This window comes from Taeniopygia guttata, chromosome 7 (genome assembly GCF_048771995.1).
Source record: "Taeniopygia guttata chromosome 7, bTaeGut7.mat, whole genome shotgun sequence".
NCBI classification, from domain to species: domain Eukaryota; kingdom Metazoa; phylum Chordata; class Aves; order Passeriformes; family Estrildidae; genus Taeniopygia; species Taeniopygia guttata.
Window position 1 is genome coordinate 12,626,700 of NC_133032.1, and position 18,546 is coordinate 12,645,245.

The following is an 18,546-nucleotide window of genomic DNA, read 5'->3' on the forward strand; positions in this document are numbered from 1 at the left end:
AATCTCTGTTCAGTGGGGCTTAACACATTGACCGTGACTTGAGAGAACATCCGAGTTATTGGCTTGCTGCAGGCCAAAGGGGCAAAAGGCAGTCTGAGGAATGAGAAGAATAAAATTCATCTTTTGCTGTCTTAAATTTCTTATGAAAGATGACACCAGGCAGGGATCAGGTCAGTTTCTGACATAAATTCAGAATGTTATTGAACAAGAGCAATATTTCCCCTTTTTTCCATTGACATTTGCTTTAGAGGCTTTATCACTGTAAAAGTAAGTATAGAAACACTCACAATTTCATTTATCCAATGCACTAGAAAAATATATAAAGAAAAAAAATCAGTCTGATATAAATACGCCACAAAATTATTTATTTTTTATAGCACATCCTAAGTATTCTTAATCTTACAATTTAAATGTATCTGCATGTCATGATTTCACACCTGCTTTTGTGATGAAGTTTCTCCAATTATGGATGATTTGAGAACTCTCTCTTTTTTTAACCTTCATGTACAAAAGATTGAAAATAAAACCTAGTTGTGTACTAAAAGTTGAAACTGGAAATTAAGCCTGCCCAATTTTAAAATTTCACAAATTTAAAGCTTATTCTTTTGCGATAAGAAATGAAATTACTACTGTAATAGAGTAATACTAACAAAATTGCTGGGTGTGGAAGAATGGCTTACAATCAGATGCAATAGTGAAAGAAGCCAACTTGAAGTAAGGGAAAAAGGAATTCAAATTCAATTATAAATCAGCTAGAGAATAAATATTACTTTCTCTTAATGCACTTTTTGGTGTGATATACTGCTATAATGTTACAAAAAATAGCTTAGTTATGTTAAATTAAAAACAGAATTTTCAGCAAGGTCCTTTATGTTCTTCCACTTTGGTATATGCAAAGCCCTCGGCTTTGGAGCTCTGGATTCAACATTTTGGACCTTTGTACTGAACCACGTTTGTCACAGCTGCCAAAAGAATGACTTGCACTTTGATCTGGCTATTAATATGTGGCTTTGTAGCTATGGAAGTCTGTGGTGGTTTTATGTATGTGAAGCAAGACAGTACAGAATGATTTGGAGAGGTTTGTTTTTTAACTGACTTCTTCCATATTTCATCTATTATTCCATAATGGTGAACTCCTGAGTGTAAAGCACTCCGACAAAAAACCTTTGCAAAAACAATTACATGGCTGATCCTAACTCTCTTTTGATGGTCCATTTAGTAACTCACTTGTAACTCCTGAGCGTGGTGCTTGTGGTCTTGGTCCTGTTTTTCACTGTGAAGTGTTGGAGAGCAGTATCATGTGCACAGTATCTGAGTTGATTCTAGGCTTTGCATTTATTAGATGTGCCTACGTGGATGAGTGTGTTTTGAGGGAATATTTTATGGAGTGAAAGATGTAAATGCCATTGAGTTTGGAGAATTGCAGTACCTACTGAAAAAATGCTCTTGCACAAGCTTGAGATATTTAGGCAGAGAAGACTAAGGTACTTATACTAATATTCATTGAAATAACTACCTGTAGACTGAAAGCTTTTGGTCTTCCTGATTTCACAGGCAGTATATTCAGTTTACATCTATTTTCTTTAAAGGGGGAAAATCGCCTTTAAACACACTCTTTCCCAGCTTCATCATGACTTTCACAGCTTAATTATAAGCTCCTACAAATAGGGTTTTACTGAGCAAATGCTAACACAGCCTTACCTCTAGTGACCTGAATGGCCTCATGTGTTAATTACTGTAGATCTGTAATCATGTTATGAAAATACACATCTCACCTTTACCCCAGAACCTGGACCATATCTGTTGACTGCCTTTCTTTACAGTGTTAAATGTATGTGTCACTTTAAAGAGCAAGTTCTCAGTTGTAACTCAGAAAAATAGTCCCCTTCTTTGTAAGAATCAGCTTTGACTCCCCTCTCCTTCATGCTGCTCACTCAGCTCTGTGTCTTTTTTGGCTGATGTACAAGTAATTCATCCTGGAAGATCTCTGGGAGACTTCAAGAACATGTCCCATGGCAGAGGAAATTAATCAGATTTAGTGAAGCTGTTTATTGATCTACTTTCAGACTGCAAAGGATATCCAAAATGTAGGGCATGGCCTGCTGCTTTGGCACGGAAATTAATTTAACAGGGAGAATGAAGTTTTCTTGCTAGTTTATTTTTCATAATCAGATCTCTCTCCATTTTGATTTTTATGCACACAGGTTTGGATGGGCTTGTTTCTTTTGGAGGATACACTGGGAAGTGATGAAAATATAAACTTCTCTAGCTCAGTTGTTTTGGTAGGCAATGTCGCACTTGTTCTTAGTAGTACAAGTACTGTGGAAACTCAACTTCTTATTCCCATTTGTACAGCAAATTTAGGCTTTGACAACTGTTTGCATAGCTCGTTGGGGTTTTGGTATAGCTGAATGGAACCACTGAGCTGCAGAACCAGACAGACTAGGAGAAGCCAAATATGTAGCAGGCTTGAATGATGAAATTGGGTGAAAAAGAGGGTAAGGCTCTGATCAACCCTATACTGAAAAATATGGTATTCTGATATGTTTGTGATTTGCAGGTAGAAGGGGATGGTGGGATTATCATAGAGGGACGGAACTCTCTTTTGAAGGTGCTGTCTATAACTAAGGGTCAAAGTTGGGCAGGACCGAGTGAAGGGTCACTGTTTTCTGGTACACTTCTGGTGCTGGCTAAATCAACCCTTGCCCCAAGCACTGAAGCAGCATTGCTGGGGAGCCTGCGGGCTGCAGCTTGGCATAAAGCGCTCAACTTCTCAGCCTTGTGTGGTGTTTCCCATAGTCTCACCCGGCGGCTAGCGGGGCCCGGTCCCTCCGCTCCCATTGCAGCGCCCGCGGGTGCCGGTGTGCAGGGGCGAGGCGGTGCCGGCCCTGCGGCCCTGGCGGGAGCGGCCTCACCGCGCATCCCGCATCCCGCATCCCGCATCCCGCATCCCACATCCCGCTCCCCGCAGGTGGCTCCGGCTCCTGCCCCCCCGCGCGGGGCCATGTGACTGGCGCGCGCTTCCTGCCTCCGCGCCGCCGGATCCGCGGCGGGAGCGCGGAGCCGGGAGCGCGGAGCCGGGAGCGCGGAGCCGGGAGCGCGGAGCCGGGAGCGCGGAGCCGGGAGCGCGGAGCCGGGAGCGCGGAGCCGGGAGCGCGGAGCCGGGAGCGCGGAGCCAGCCCCGAGCCCGGCGCAGCCCAGCGGCTCCCGCAGCGCCCGGGGAGCGCCCCGGCCCGCGGGCGGCGGGGAGGGGGCGCCGCCGCAGCCCCGCCGCCGCCGCATGGAGACTCAGGACCAAGGGGCGCAGATGGAGCCGCTGCTGCCCACGGTACGGCTGCCGCAGCGCGGCCCCGGCCGGGGGGTTGCGACGCGCCCCGCGGGGAGGCAGCCGGGGAGGGGGCGCGGGGGGCCGCCTTCCCGCCCGCCCGCCTGTGCTGGGCACCGCAGCCGATTTCTCGGTGCGTGGGGAAACAGGTTGGCTCGCTCCGGTGCCGGGCGATGCCGCGGCGGGAGTGTCGCGGTGCCAGGACGCTCGGGGATGGAGCGGTGTGTGTTTGTTCGTGTGTGTACGCGTGTCCCTCCGGGGCAAGCATCCTGCCTTCCGCGCCCCCGCCTCTGGCATCCCCTTCCTCTCGGTACCCCCTCTCTTCGTGTTCACCTGCCTCCGACATCTCCCTTCTCAGGCTCTCTCGCCCCCCTGCTCCCTGGCGGTGGGGCAGCGCAGGGAGCGGGCACCTGTGGGCAGCGCCGCGGGGATCCCGCTCCGGGGCCGGGGCCGGGGCAGTATCCGGAGGTCCTTGGCCCTCCCGCTTGCAGACCGCAGAGGGATCTGCTGAGGGCTGGCACTATCTGCAGGGTCTGCCTCCCGCCGGATCCCGGGCTCTGCTGCCGTGTCGCAGTCTCTTGTGCTCAGCTGGTGATCTGGGGGTTATTGTTGTCCTCGGAGCACCGTATGGCTGCACATCTACGGCTGGGCAGCCTTTTCCGTGCAAGTAGGAAAGAGATCAGTTGATGGGGGGGCTTTTAACATCGTTAGATCTGTAGGGACCCTTTTTCCTGCCAGGCCTCCCCCAAACACAGGGTTGCAGACACACAGAAGGTTTAACTGTGGGTGTCTATCTCGATCTCATACTGAGATTCTGTTCGTGAATGGTGGTTCCTGCCTTGCACAGGAAATCTGTCTGGGGCAAGGAAAAGTCTCTCATGTACATACACAAGTGTCTGACTGAGCGTACACATCCCTGTCAACACACTGCATAGGTCTGTAGAGGCTTTGCTGCTCCTGAAATGGCTGTGTGTTAGCACGGCGAGCTGCACAACGTTGACAAAGCTTGAAAGAGACAAGTCTCAGCTGCTGCAGGTTGATGAGATGCGCTCGTGGCAAGCCCGTGTTTCATAGGGTCTGTTCCCATCATCTGTTGACGTGGTCCATTTTGCAATCAGGTGGCAGGTTGCTACACAGTGTGAGGTTATCTCTGGCATCTTCTTTCTCCTTGTGGCAGGGACAGTTTTTTCCCATTGCTTTCTGGATCCCTTTTATGAATCCTCCTTCCTATTACTGGCTGCTCTCTCAGTTTCTGGCAGTGGAGTAGAAGGTCCTGTTGCTTTCACTGACAGACTGGCTGCCGAGTTCCTTTCTGTAGAGAGACAAATAAGTGTAAACCAAGTTTCCATCTGTAGTTCATGATCATGATTCCATTGAAGGCTTAGTCCTTAGTGTTTCACACTAACGCAGCAGTCAGTAGCAGTTTTGCTCTTGCTCATACCTGGCAGTGTGCTAGTGTCACTTTGTGAACGTGTGTTTTCTCTGTGCGATGGCCACTGCACAGGGAGCCAGAGGAGTCAGCTTTCAGAACGTGCAGGATTGCCTTGAGCTGTCTGGCTTTAAATTTTGTTTCTCCAGGGCTGTGCCCAGAAAAAAAGGCTGTTGCTGTGGTTGAGAGCACCAAAGAAGATAATATTTCTTGCGTGCTGATGAGGGGACAATTGTCCCTTGTTCCCTGAGGAGCCCTGCCCTGGTGCAGTACCTCTCTGCAGAGCTGCAGGTCCCTGTCCATAGAGCTGCAGATCAGTGCTGTTGCTTGCTATCTTTGTGTTCTCGTTCCCACCTCCATTTAGTACAGCTGATTAATTCAGTTGTATTTGCTTCAAGTGGGGACAGGAGACTTCTCCATGTAATATATATATTGTGGTAGGTACCCCTGTCCCCTCTTACTCTTGTGGTTTCTGAGAGGGCCTGTGCAGCTCAAAACACAACACTGATTTCCTGCCACAATGGTGGCAAAGGCAGAGAGCTCTTTCCAGATTTCTGGTCCTGGTGATGTTTTCTCTGTGTGTGAGGTGATAAAGTGTGTTTGTGCTGTGGCAGTCTCAGCCTGGCTCCTGTCTAGGGCCCTGTAAGGCAGAAATGCTTTTTGCATGCTGGGAGTCTTGTACCTGGAGTCATGGCAGAGTTTGGGGAACAGGAATAGGTGTGAGCTAATCATTGCTAAGGTCTGTTAGCCTGGGAGCTAATGCTGTGACATACCTTTGGAGGACCTGTGTTTTGGAGATCTGTCCTCATCTTAACTGGAAACAAACAGAACAGGAATGCAAGCTGTAAGATGAATACAGGTCTGTTCCCAAGTGTTGTCCAGTGGGCTCTGAGTATGAAGAAAAAGGCTTCTAGCAGAGCTTTTTTCCTCAGGGGTTAGTTTGGGGGCTTTGCTATATGCAACAGTTATTTTTTTATCTTTTTTTTTTTTTTACACATTATATGTTTTAATTGTTATTTCTAGTAAGAGGTTTGAGAATGTAGTCCTTTATTAATTTTATCTACTAATGATGCCCAGAGATAGTGAAGCCTCAATAAAATTTCTCACCAAAGTCTCATAGTCTGTGCAAAGTTGAATTTACTTTTATTCTAGTGTGTCATGTGTTATTGATTTATTATGCAAGTTTTTAATTGAAAACCCCAATTCCTAGCAATTTGAAAACTAATAAAGTACATTGTTGCCTGTGGTTCTGAGGAATTAAATAATTTTGTTGGCTGTTTCCTATCACTTTTTTTTAAAAACAGGTTTTATACAGAGACAATAGCCTTGTTAACAGTTGTGCTAATTTTTTTTTATTTTATTTTTGTGCAGTGTGGACAAATTTTGCTGGAAATTATTAGAAATCTGTTGCTAATTTACCATAAGTGCAATATTGTATAAATAAATTAAAAAAGAAAATTGTTCACTTGGAAACAAATTGTTGAAGCTGCTCTTGGAAATGCAAATATAGTCTTTATTTGTATTGTTCAGTACATATACTAATATGGTAATAAAATGTATGCTTTCAGAATAATCTAGTTATTTATTTATCAGTCATCAAGTATGTTTTTTCCAGTGATTATTCAGAATGCTTTAAATAGTTGTGAGTAATTGAAAGATTTCTGAGTAGTCATCATTTGTTTACAGAACAGGGGAAACAATCTGCAGACCTTCACAAAGATCTTCTGTTGATTTCCTAACAAAGAACTAAATATTGCGAATTTGTTGAGTACATATATGGAAATTATTTTGAAAATTGTTGCTTTATTGGCAATTTATTCATAGCACAAGTTGTTCATATTTGTTCCTGTAGATTCTGGATCTCTCACATGCAAATCAAAATTGGTGTTTAAAATAGGGTTGTTATTTGGTAGAGGTTTGATATTTTGCCTATAAAGAGGATGTATAGATGAAGCACAGATATTTTTGCTAACTATTTTTATGTCTGGATGTTGTTTTCCTGTGTTTTCTGAAGGCAACAGTAAAACCCATGTATGGAAAGGGAAATTGACTTTTTCCTTTCTAAGTTCATGTTCTCTCACCCTCCTCATTCAGTCTTAAAATTAAAGAGCTATTTTATTGTGTTTATTTGTTTAATTATTTTTAAATTAATTGCTCCGATCTGGTAAATAGCAGGCCTTAAAGCACAATGTTGCTGAGCTATATGTGGATGCTGCATATGCATACACTACAGTGTGTGATGTATATGCTGTAGGTAAGACAGTGTTTGTATCAAGAGCACTCTTGTGCTGCTGCAAATGGCACGCAGCTATTGCTGCTTAGGACTCTGTATGTGGGAGAATGGTATAGCAAGATCTTGGGAAGTAACTATTTTTAATGTAGCAGGTGAGTGTGGGAAGCTGCTCACACTAACAGGCCAAATTCTTTTGCTTTTGTTAATGCTGAGTGGGACCTTGGATGAGACTTGCAGATGAAACGTATTGCTCATTGTGAGAAGGGGTGTCAGAGCCTGACCCCGAGGTTTGTTAACAGTACTCATCCCCAGTTCACTTCTCCAGAGTACAGCATTATGGCAACACTTAAGGCAAGTTTATAGGGACTGCAGTAATGCTGTGATTCTTCTGGAAAAATACAGAGGCAATATTACATTTTCAAGACAAGAGTGCTGAGGTAATGGCAACATTGAAAATAAAACCCTAAAACTTAATTGTAAGTATAAATTTAGGACTGAATATTTGCTCTTGGTATTTTCTTACTGCCCGATTCCGAATTCTAAATGAAAAGAAGAAAGAAAACTTTTCCCATAAAATGCTGGAAAGAAATGAAGTAACAATCACAATCACATATTTATTTAAGCCCCTCCCCAACTTCCCCCTTATATTTGCCAGTGTCACAGTTAAAAAAAAAATACATCTGGATCATGTGGTGTTCTCTGGTGTTTCTGTTTAAGAATAGTTGGCATCCTGAGACATATTTGCACAAAAAACCCCAAACCAAACCAAAAAACCACAAACAAATAAACAAACAAAAACCCCCAAAAACCAGAAAAAGAGTACTGTGTGGAAATCATTGCACCTTAATGCATCTATAACTTGTTTGATTTCTTCCCACAAATTCTACGCGTTAAATATATGCTTTCATTTTCTTCTGTTGATAATTGTATCTTCTCTCTACTTTTTCCTTTGGAAAAAATATAGAATGCATTCTAAAACAAAAGACTTCCACTGACATCTTTTAATGCTTCTTAAATAAGTAATATTTACAGTTTCAATGGTTGAGAGGATTTAAGTAGGTGAGGGAATACTTAATCCACTGTGAAGTGTCTTAGACAATTAGTTGTGTGTCTGATATGAGAAGCGAAAGCCATAGGCATTGCATGTTCCTTTCATAGGTTAAGGTCTGCCTTGCAAATAGCCCAAATATTGAAGAATTGTATCTGCCTCTCTCTTTTTGCAATAATAATGCCGTTTTGATGTCATACAAATTGGTGGAGTGCTGCATGTGTTCACATAATTTTTAATGTTGGTGCAGTTTAAAAGTTGTTCTCATGAAATAAAAAAAGCATAGCGTATTTAAAGATAATTAAATCCACCCTTGTTCTACAAGGTTGTTTATTAGGGTAGGCAAGGTGAAAGTTGGAATAGATGATAAAGGCTATTGCTAAAAATAGAATAAATGTCTCAGGGAAAAAAGAAGTTACAGGGTAAAATGAGGGTAAATGAGGTGTGGAGTTTTGTGCAAACTTGGAGAATCGAGGGCATTATGGCTGACTGGTATGAAAGGCAAAAGGGAGCTGACTAAATTTCATGGGCAAAGAAGTGTAGGGACAGAAGCAGGAAAACCAGGGCTTTTGCCTCCTTGTACAGCAGGCACAAAATAGTACCTTGCATCCGGAGTCTTCTCTGTCTTTGCTGATTTCCCTGTTTTCCTACTTTGAGCCTTTCCACTGTGTTTAATTAGGTATTTATGAGACATCACAAAGTTTATAAATAAACACATATGGAAATTTAGTGGAGATGTGAAAGATAAGGTCAAGATTTGCAAGATCTCAATTTTAATCAAACAGAACAGGAACTTGATGCAAGAAAACTGGTGCAGTAACATATTTAGAAGAAATTAAGTCTGCAAGTTACATGAGCTAATATTTGGCTTTTATAAGGTATTAACTGATTAGTGCAGTACTATATGTGTATTTTGAGAGAAGAGTAGCAATTGTAGAACAATTCAAGAACAACAAAAATGAGCATGGGCCTAAAAATATGAAAGAGCATTTTAAGAAACTTGGATTCCTTAGCCTGGAGACACGTTTGGTATGTAATACTGATGTGAAAAGGATCAACCAAGGGAAGGGATCCCTGACCAAGGGAAAGGTTATGGGACAATTTAAAAAGCATGTTAAGGAAAGCTGTCTAATGCTAAGAGTAGTGTAGTAATGGGATAAATTGTCTGGTATGTTTGTGGAGTCTATTACCCATCTGTAGGAATAGGTAAGAGAGTTATTGCTGCTTTAGACCTCAGAAATGGACTAGAAGACCTCACGAGATCTCTTCCAGTCCTATCATTCTGTGAAAGGAGCTCACTTTTGTCTTTTTGGCACAAGTATGTTATAGATGGATGAGAGATTAAGTGCAGCCTAAGGAGAAAGAAGTAGTTTATCTGGATTATAAATGTTGATACCCTCAGTTAAGTCCACCGAAATAGTGAATTTACTATAAACATTTACATTTACTGTAAACATATTCAAAGAGTATCTTGCAATGATAAATGCTCACTGTTGTTCCATTTTGTTTCAAGCAGGTTTTAAAACCATAAAATGCAACATTATTTATGAATTTGTGTCTTCAAAATGGCAATCTAAAATGTAGTTTTTTTAGCCTTTGTGGAATCCTCTTGACTTTTTAAAGAGTCAAGACTTTTAAAGAGGATTCTGTCTGCATTAGTGGGGCTGCAAATTTCCCTGAGACCAATTACTGTCACAGCAATTAGATGTGACACTCAAAAATGGCAGAAAAGATTGCATGTTTGTGAAGATTTTGGGGAGAGATTAAAAAAAATCTGCACCTTTTTCTGGAAACTTTTATTTATAGTAGTTAAAATGCTTTAAATTCAAAATACCCTTGATCTGATGCCACTGTTTTGAAGAATAGTTCCAGATACCTGTCACTAGCAATTATGCTAAATTTTCTCTAGAGCCATTCATAGTCACTGAAACAATGTAAGGATGGAAAAAAGACCCAGCCCTGCTGTTAAATCCTGGCAAGAATGAAAAATAGGTACTTAAATTGTAATTAGTCTGGCATACAATGCCATTAAAGTTGAGAGCAAAATGCCATGTCTTTTCTGGAGAGAAGATGGTAAGTACATATAAATTTCCCTTTCAACATATGAATGCACACGGGGTTTTGCTTTAGAGGTAAGCACGCAAAGCAAAAATGTGATTTCATGTCAAATCTGAAAACTTTTGAATTCTGAATACCACTGAAAACTTTGTGGTGGTTGTGTGGAATCAAGGATGTTCATAGTGTTGTAAATATGATTAGGAAATAAAGGCACAGTGAGGGAGATTGTGTGTCAGTTTTAAGTGCTTTAGGTGTTTTTTTTTTCAGTGGTACTGACTACTTGTCTTGATATTTTTCCTTTATAAAGTCAAAGAACAGCATACACAGGGGAATAAAATTATTTTCCTGCTATACTCTATAGTATGCAGAATGTAACAAAAATTAGAATTCCCTGTTGCTTGTGGGATAGCATTTGTCTACCTTTGAATTCATGAAAATTTGATAACCTGTATCCATTTTCCTAAAAAGGCATTAAGCATTTCTTTTAATCATTTTTGTGACCTATTTAAGTAGCTACCAAAATAGAACCAGAGTGTCCCAGAACAGTACATTATCATGTCAGCAGAAGGGATATTATATGTACTGGTATTTTAAAAGAATTTATAGAATAAAATTAGTTCCCTTCTGAAGTCCCCTCATCCCCGAGTCTGTGCAGCAGTTGCTGTCAGCCCTCTTAATGCTGTTCCTCAGAACAACTTAGTTTCCAGTTCTTTTGAGACTATTCCTACTTTATTTGAGGCTTGTAGGTTTCCAAGGTACCATCACCACGGCAAATCTTCATGCAGTATCTGCAAGTCTGCTTTGGGCTGAGATTCTAAGATACTTTACTTTTTTCAGTAAATTTCATAGCCCATATTATCCATCTCTTTCAATTGGTGTTATCCTTTTTCTTTATTTGAAGAGAAGCTAGAAATGCTCAAACATAAGAATTGACTAACTGTATAATTGTCTTTTAGAAAGTTTCCACTTTATTATGTGTTTCTTCTTTATGACTATGCTATAGTGAAATACTTAACTATGTCCACTTGTTTTTATTGCAGTCTTATAATTGTTTTTGAAATTAAATGTAGCAATGATCTGTAAAAGCACTCATAAAGCAGTGTTTCATAATCATCTAAGAGTCTTCTCATGAAAATTCTAATAATAAGTGAATTCCTTGTTTTGGGAGAAGCATCTGAGTGATTTCAGATTAGGTGAATATGTTCTCAAAAATAGCATTGAGTAGTGCAGAAGCCTTCATGCTTATCCTTACCAATTACAGAAAAAGGAGTTTTTTCTGTAGTGATCTGCCTGGATTTCCCCATCAACATCAAATGTGCCTCTTGCTTTTGGAATAACCCCTCACTCTCAGTCCTCATCTTGTAGGGGAATGGATTGAGAAAAACCTGCTGTGGAGTATACACTGAAAACTCATAACTCACATGATTTTGTCTAAAACAACAGAGGCAGAAAAAGACTTTTAAAGGATCTTTTAAAGAAAACGCCACATTCAGCTTTAGAGAGGATTAAATTTTTAGTTTTTAGTGATCTATAGTTGGTGTCATTTGATTGTGTTCACTTCAGTTTGTCTTACCTAAAAGTTGAGGGCTTTGTGTCTGCTATATCTGAATTGATTTGCTTTGGCCAGCAAATATGTGAACATTTTTTTCTATTTGCCCACCCATAACCCCAGGAGATGAGAGGTATCTAAGTGTTAGGCAGTATTGCCCAGAGCAACACAACTGCAGTTGCCTCTGGAGTGAAGACCATTTGAAAAGAAAGAAGTAACTCTCCACTGAATATTTGTGAATTTTTTCCCCCAATTTTCTGTCCAGTGCTCGCCAAATTTGTGCAAAAATAACAGAAGAAGCAAAGCCCTTTTTTCCTTGAAAAATTCCAAGCTGCTGAAGAATGTGCATGCTTTACCAAGGAGTGCTGCTGACAGGCCAGCTTGTGGAGGACGAGATATTTTTGAGAACTGTACCCATGATGAAGGATTTGCCTTGGACTAACTTCTGCTACAGGAGCTGTGTTCCCATTAGCAGATATTGCGGGACTGTACATGGTAAACAGAATTGGAGCTTGCCCCAGTACATTATAGCCAAAAACCACCAAATCCTAAAGCTACCTTACCCTGCCTCCCTCCCCCAAATTTCTCCATAAATGTTAAACTTGTTAATATATGTATGTCTATAAAAAAATATTAAGCTAGAGAGTACAAATAGGACTTTGTAAAATAATTTGTTTAAAGAAAAAGATGGAAATATTTAAGATATCTAATGAAAATTATTACCAAAACATGCGAACGTGGAGCTATATAAAACCTCACTAAATTGTTTTGTTTATTCTTCTGTGAGTGATTCAGACTTATACAATCCAGTCTGTTCCACATTCATATGACTAATATGTCTTGGGTAGTTCAACACAAAGGATGTAGGTTTTGATGATGCATCCAATGCAGGATCTGAGAAACTCTGCTGGGAAGGTAGTGTTCTTGCTCTGAAAGAATTGCTTTTAAATCTAAAATGGTAGAAATTATGATTCCAAAAGTGGTCTGGTATTAAGATCAGCTGATCATATAAAAATTCTGAGTAGTGTTTCAGTGGCAATATTAGAAATATGTATCTCTGCAAAACCCATTCTTGGTTACTCTTAGACTACTCAAATTGCTAACTATGATACTCATCAAAAGTTATTAACTATTTTAATATTTATTTGTTTGTGTGTGTCTCTTCTCTCTTGGATTGCATATAAAGGATGGCTGTACAGAAAAACTGCTGCAAAGTGGACAGAATCAGAGCCTTCTCTTCAAGTTCCTTAGTTATGTGTGCTGACCTTGCATAAATGCCATGTAGGTTTACCCTTGAGAAAATTGGGCTAATCTGCTTTGTGCTTGGCAGTCTACAGGAATAAACATGGTAAGAGGAAAGAATATTAAAGCATGGATAAGACGCTGTAAAAACTGTAGGTGGTTGTATTTTGTGTTTATTTGTTTAGGAAAAAAATGGTGTGATCTTTTTGGGATGAAGACTCTGGTTTCCTTTGAGTGGGTGCCGGGTCTGTCACTCACTGGCCCTGGTCCGTGGCTAGCCTGGTCAGGGCTAGGACAGTACACGTATGAACAACGAGCCTGCTTAGTAGCATGACTGAAAACAAATACATCTCTGACAATACCAAAATCTACTTATTTTCTCTAAGTTTCTTACTCTCCAGTCTGCTTGTGGAAATTAGTGAGCTACTGCAGCATAATCATTTTTAACTATAATCACATAAAGTGCTTGTTCTAAGAGTTCAAATAATAATAGTTATAAACTGTGAATGGAGGGAATTAAAAATACCTCTCCGTTTATATTTTTTCTGGTTTATTTGGAATAAGAAAACTTCCAATTTTTATTCACAACAAATAGAAAATTTTATGGAATAGGGCAAATGCATTTTTATGGATATAAAAAAAAATAGAGAGGATTATGATTAGTCTTGTACAAATACTGTAACCCACAGACTTTTATTCTGTTATCTGCTATACTTTCACCTTTGAGTTTTAATTTTTCATTTCACAGTGATTGCAGAAATAACTGTTTATATAGTGCTTCCATTATGTATATTTATTAAAAAGTAATAAAAATCATTAAAATAAGTCTGATAAAATTGACTTGAGCAAAAAAAAAAAAAAAAAAGAGATGGTGTGTGCAACCTGTAATACATTTTTAATGCTTCACAGTTGTAGTACAGTTTTAAATTCATTCCTAGAACTGGAATTAATTTAATTTATTTTAATACATTTTTAACTCATTCCTAGAACTTAATTCCTAAAACTGGGTCTAGTTCTGTTAGTGATACATTTTATATGGGAAAATAATATCAGTTTGTAGTTGTTATGACTTACTATTTTAGTTTGCCTTTTTTTACAGTCCATAATGAACTGATTATTTTCCTGCTAACATCTAATATTTCTTCAGCAGGCTTTGCATGTATATTTAGAAAGGATGTACTTTCTCTGTCTGTATATGCAAATATGAAAATACATTTAATTCTAATGGGAATAATTTTTAAAATTTCTTCCTGGTATATGCAATTCAATGGAATGGTTTCAGCTTTCAAGAAATACAAGACTAAGTAAATTTTCCTTTGAGTTTGTTACTAATACTGTGGTTACTACTTTTTCTCCTCCATTTCACAGAACCATAGAATGGTTTGGATTGGAAGGGACCTTAAAAATCATCTCATTCCAGCCCCCTTTGTGCTATGGGCAGGGACACCTTTCACTAGACCAGGCTGCTCAGAGCCCCATCCAACCTGGCCTTGAGCACTGCCATGAACTGAGGCATCCACAGCTGCTCTGGGCTGCCTGCTCCAGTGCCTCACACAGAATCCTGGAATTACCCAGACCCAGGCTTGGCTCTGGGTTGCAACTGCTTGACATTTCCTGTTGACCAAACTTTTTCAAGGCACTGAAATCACATTGAGATTTATTAAAATATTTTAAGCCTTAAAGCAGCTTCCAACCAGTATTAGAAATTGTTGTAGAATTAAAAAAAAAAAAGCAAAAAAGAAGAAAAACCATGTCTTTTTTGTTTACTTATGTGGAATTGAAAATGTTGTAATCCACAGTCAGCAGCATGATTCCTTTACAAAATCTCAATTTTCAAAGTTCAATATTTTCATTTTAGATATCTTTATTGGTGGGGCTAGCGATACAGTGGTAAGGAAGTTTCTCCTATTTGGCCATGTTAAATTACTGATATACATAAATTGTCCAAGTGTGAATATAATGCTTAGAGCAAGAAATTATAAAAAAACAAAGAAAATTTAGTATTGAATCATTATTGATAACTTTTTTGTTTCTGCTATAATCTTGCAATCTTATAACTTTGACACCAAGAAAACACCAATATTTTAGTTATTTATCTGAAAGTTAAAAAAAAAAAAAAAAAAAAGCAAGGTTTTGGCTCTCATGGCAGAGACCGAAAATGTGAAAGCACCAGTATTGATTATCCAGATAATCCTAGGTGTGCTTCTTTCTGCATCTCATTTTTTGAGACAATATCTTGATTTTTAGGTGCTACTGCTAGCTGTCAATATCCTTTGTCTGGAGCAAACTTGCTTTTCCCCTGGAGTGGTTTTCTCTCTTCTGTTCAGCATACTCATTGTTCAGGATATGCCTCTTTCCAGTGCTGTGCTCTACTCAGGATTTTCTTCCTGCTCTTCTGTTTCTTTTGCTGCACAAGTGTGTGTCTGAGAGTTAAGTGGCTGCTGATGGGGACTCAGTATAAAAAGATGTTTCAGAAAGCTTTCTGCACATTATTTTTTAATTTATTTAAGGAAAAAATAAAGGAGAATACTAGATGTTATCTGACCTGTCTGCAGCTTTCATGGGGTAGTGACAGTGACCATCTGGCATGATCTCAGATAATGTAATTGATGGTAGCCCTGAGGGCTGGCAACCTGGGACTGGGCTTTCAATTTCAGGACTGTAAAGTCTGGATCACATTTTGGCATTACATGAATCAGGATTTCATGGCTAGTGGGGAAATAAATTCTGTTCAAATTGAAGCTCTGTAGATGAGCAGTTGTTCTGGAAATGAAGCAATTCAGGAGACAGAGGATGTGATACTGTGAAAAATAAACAATTGAAACATCTGAATAAATCCAAATGATTTCATTATAGCAGAAATAGTAAATTTCATTAACATTTTTTAATAACTAAGTTAAAAATGAGATAAACATTTTTGAGAAAGTATAGAGTTCAAGTGCAGAAATTACAGTGATGAAGGGTATTGTGGAGGCCATGCACATAAATAGGTTAAAAAGGAATTAGGTAATTGAGTACAATGATCCTAATTCAACAGATGCAATCACCAGCTTAGGAGAACTTTAAACTGCTGATCACCAGAATGAGGGACTGAATACCACAGGAAAGACCATTAACTAGTTTTCTTTTTTAGCTTGTGCAATAAGAACCAAATAGTGGGCTAACCTGAGGCAAGATACTGGATTTCAAAGATTTCTGTGGTTATGCTTTTGTTTTTCTTACTGAGGTCCATGAAATAGGGTTTGTCTTTGTTAGCTTTGCAGGGATGGGTTATCTATCAGATGATTCTGTGTAAAAGGAAATAATTCTCTTTGATCTTACCAATGACTCATTCTCCTGTAGATGAGATTATTTAAAAATAGCAGGTTATCCAAAATGAGCATTTCTTGTGTCAAAGAATTGATTTTCTTTCTGATCAGTTACACTTTTTTTGTTGGATTGGATATTTCAGGAGGAAACTGTTCCTGATTGAGAAGTCCTAAACACAGGAAAATGCAGAACCTGCAGAACCTTAAATATTTTAGTAATGAGCAGCAGTGACCTGGGAGTGGCCAGTCAGACTGTGTTCTTGCTCAGTTCAGTAGCAAAAGGAGGAGAACACCAGTCTGCTCTACTTGTGCATTCTCATTTTCACACAAGCAAATGAGAGGTGTATATGTGGATGTCGTCCTGGACTTGTGAACTGTTGTCCTTCCGCAAAGCACCTCCTTTTGCTTTTTGAATTTTGGGGCTTTTCTTAAAGCCATAGCTCTGGTTGTTATCACGGATCTGATTTTTGAAAAATCCACGTTGCTTGCAGGAAGGTTCTGTGATCACTGAGAGTGTGCTGCCCAGCAATTTATAGGCTTCAGCTGTGACAAGACTTGTTTTGTATAATTAATAAAACACTTGCTTTTTACAGTGGGCATATAGTTGCGTATTCTTTTACAGATTCAGTTACGAGTTTCAGAGGAGGGCACAAGGCTGCCACTGAGCCAGGAAGAGTTGTTGAAGGAGCTGATGACGGATGCCAAGAGCTTTCACTTGAATTGTGTTAATGTCAGAGTGGCCCTGGAAGCTGCTGGGACCAGCTGTGTGTTATCCAGCTGCTGGGACCAGCTGTGTATTGTCCAGCTGCTGGGACCAGATGTGTATTGTCCAGCTGCTGGGCCTTAGATGGTGTCAGGCTCCCTCCCTCGCGCCTTTGAGGAGAGGAGAGCGCATTGCGAGCGTGGCAACAGCACATGGCTCTTGCGCTGTGAAACCAGCGTGGGGAGTTTCTAGGAGTTAGGAAATCTGTTCGTTTCAAAGATCCCCATTAATTTTTCCGCTTCAGTGTTTGGATACTGAAACAGATAAGTTTTAGGTCTCTTGTTTCTCTGCAGTTTCACATAAGAGCATTCTAGTCTGTAATATCAAGCAGTGTAGTCATGTATGCTCTTAGAAAGGTCTAATTTTCAGATCCATAAACACTTAATATGGTGGAAAATCAGCAATTGTTTCTATGTATCGTTTTGACAGTAACACTCCATGCAAAAATCCTGTACTTTCACATGGGCCAAAATAGACATAAAACCAGCTTTCTAATTTACACCATGGCAAATATTAAAAAAAAATTATGAAAAACTGGAATAAAAACGCAATGCTCACATCTGTAGTAAAGTGATGTTCATGAAATGCTTTTCTTGCAGGACAGGGTAAAGCTAGATGCTGTGTTGAAACATTCATAAGGAAATCTAATAGAATGCTTTCTATGTCAGGATTAAGGAATTATATTTTCAGTTTTATATTTTACTGAGAAATAAAATTGAATTCTATTTTAAAGATTAATTTTCAGGTTTAGAAATCTGGGTTTACAAAAATCTCAAATATTTTACCAATATTTTAATCTCAGTCTCTAGGTTTGGATCTGACCTATAATAAAGAAATGATAGAGAAGGTTTCCATACATATTTTTTCCTTAATGAAATTGTAAGACTTGACAAATTTTATTTAGGAAGGTGCAATGGACTGTAACTTGATTGAAATCAATGAAGTTGCCCAAGATTAATATTAGAAGCTAAAAATAGGATTTCTTTCTCTCTCAAGTATTTCTTGAGTAGTAGTACTTTTACAGTCCACACAGACACACATTAGCATCTTGTTTTCATATGAAAACATCTTCATCCTTTTCCTTTTGTTTTCTTTTTTTCCCCGCCATTTCTTTGGTTCTCTCTTTATCCATTGTGCCCCACCATCAGGAGCAGATTGCAAGGCGTGATCGTGTATGGCTCTGTAAAAAACCAGTTTTTGAATCCTGTCAGATGAGAGCTACAGTGGCAACAACCTGAAATTAACTTAGAGACTCAGGATCCTAATCACTGGGTTTTGTGCTGCTTCAGCTGTCTGCATTTTCAGCCTGATAAACCAAGTCTGTGTTACTTGCAGATGTGTGATAGAGCAGATGGGTGGGTCAGCTCAGGATTCATTCAAAGTTGAGAACCCAGCTGGGAGTAGAAAATGCAATAAAGCCTTTCTTCCATATAGTACATGAATATACTAGAGAAGATGGGTTCCAACTTTTGAAATTTAAAGGATATGTACACAAAATTTCAAAGAAATTCAAACATCAAAAATCCTACTGGGATTTCAGAAGAAGATGTTTAACTAGGTTTGGTGTAGTATTTTCACTGAATTAGACTCT

General features: G+C 39.5%; 1 protein-coding gene across 9 annotated transcripts in view; it reads left to right on the plus strand.

Annotated features, from left to right (window-relative positions):
• The window catches only part of SLC4A10 (solute carrier family 4 member 10), a 184,200-nt gene that overhangs the window by 31,681 nt on the left and 133,973 nt on the right, over positions 1-18,546 (plus strand). Inside the window, exons 1-2 of one of the 9 annotated variants that reach the window (XM_072932136.1) lie at positions 3,072-3,328; positions 12,829-12,990. The exons of 3 other annotated variants lie outside the window; for them this stretch is intronic. Coding sequence is in view for 3 of the 6 variants with exons in the window: in XM_030278351.4 (XP_030134211.3) it covers positions 3,281-3,328 (48 nt within the window). In the remaining 3 variants the exon portion in view is untranslated. Of the gene's footprint in view, positions 1-3,071; positions 3,329-12,828; positions 12,991-18,546 lie in introns of those variants that run through there. 5 more of the 9 variants (XM_030278355.4, XM_030278351.4, XM_072932144.1 and 2 more) reach the window with 5 other exon arrangements.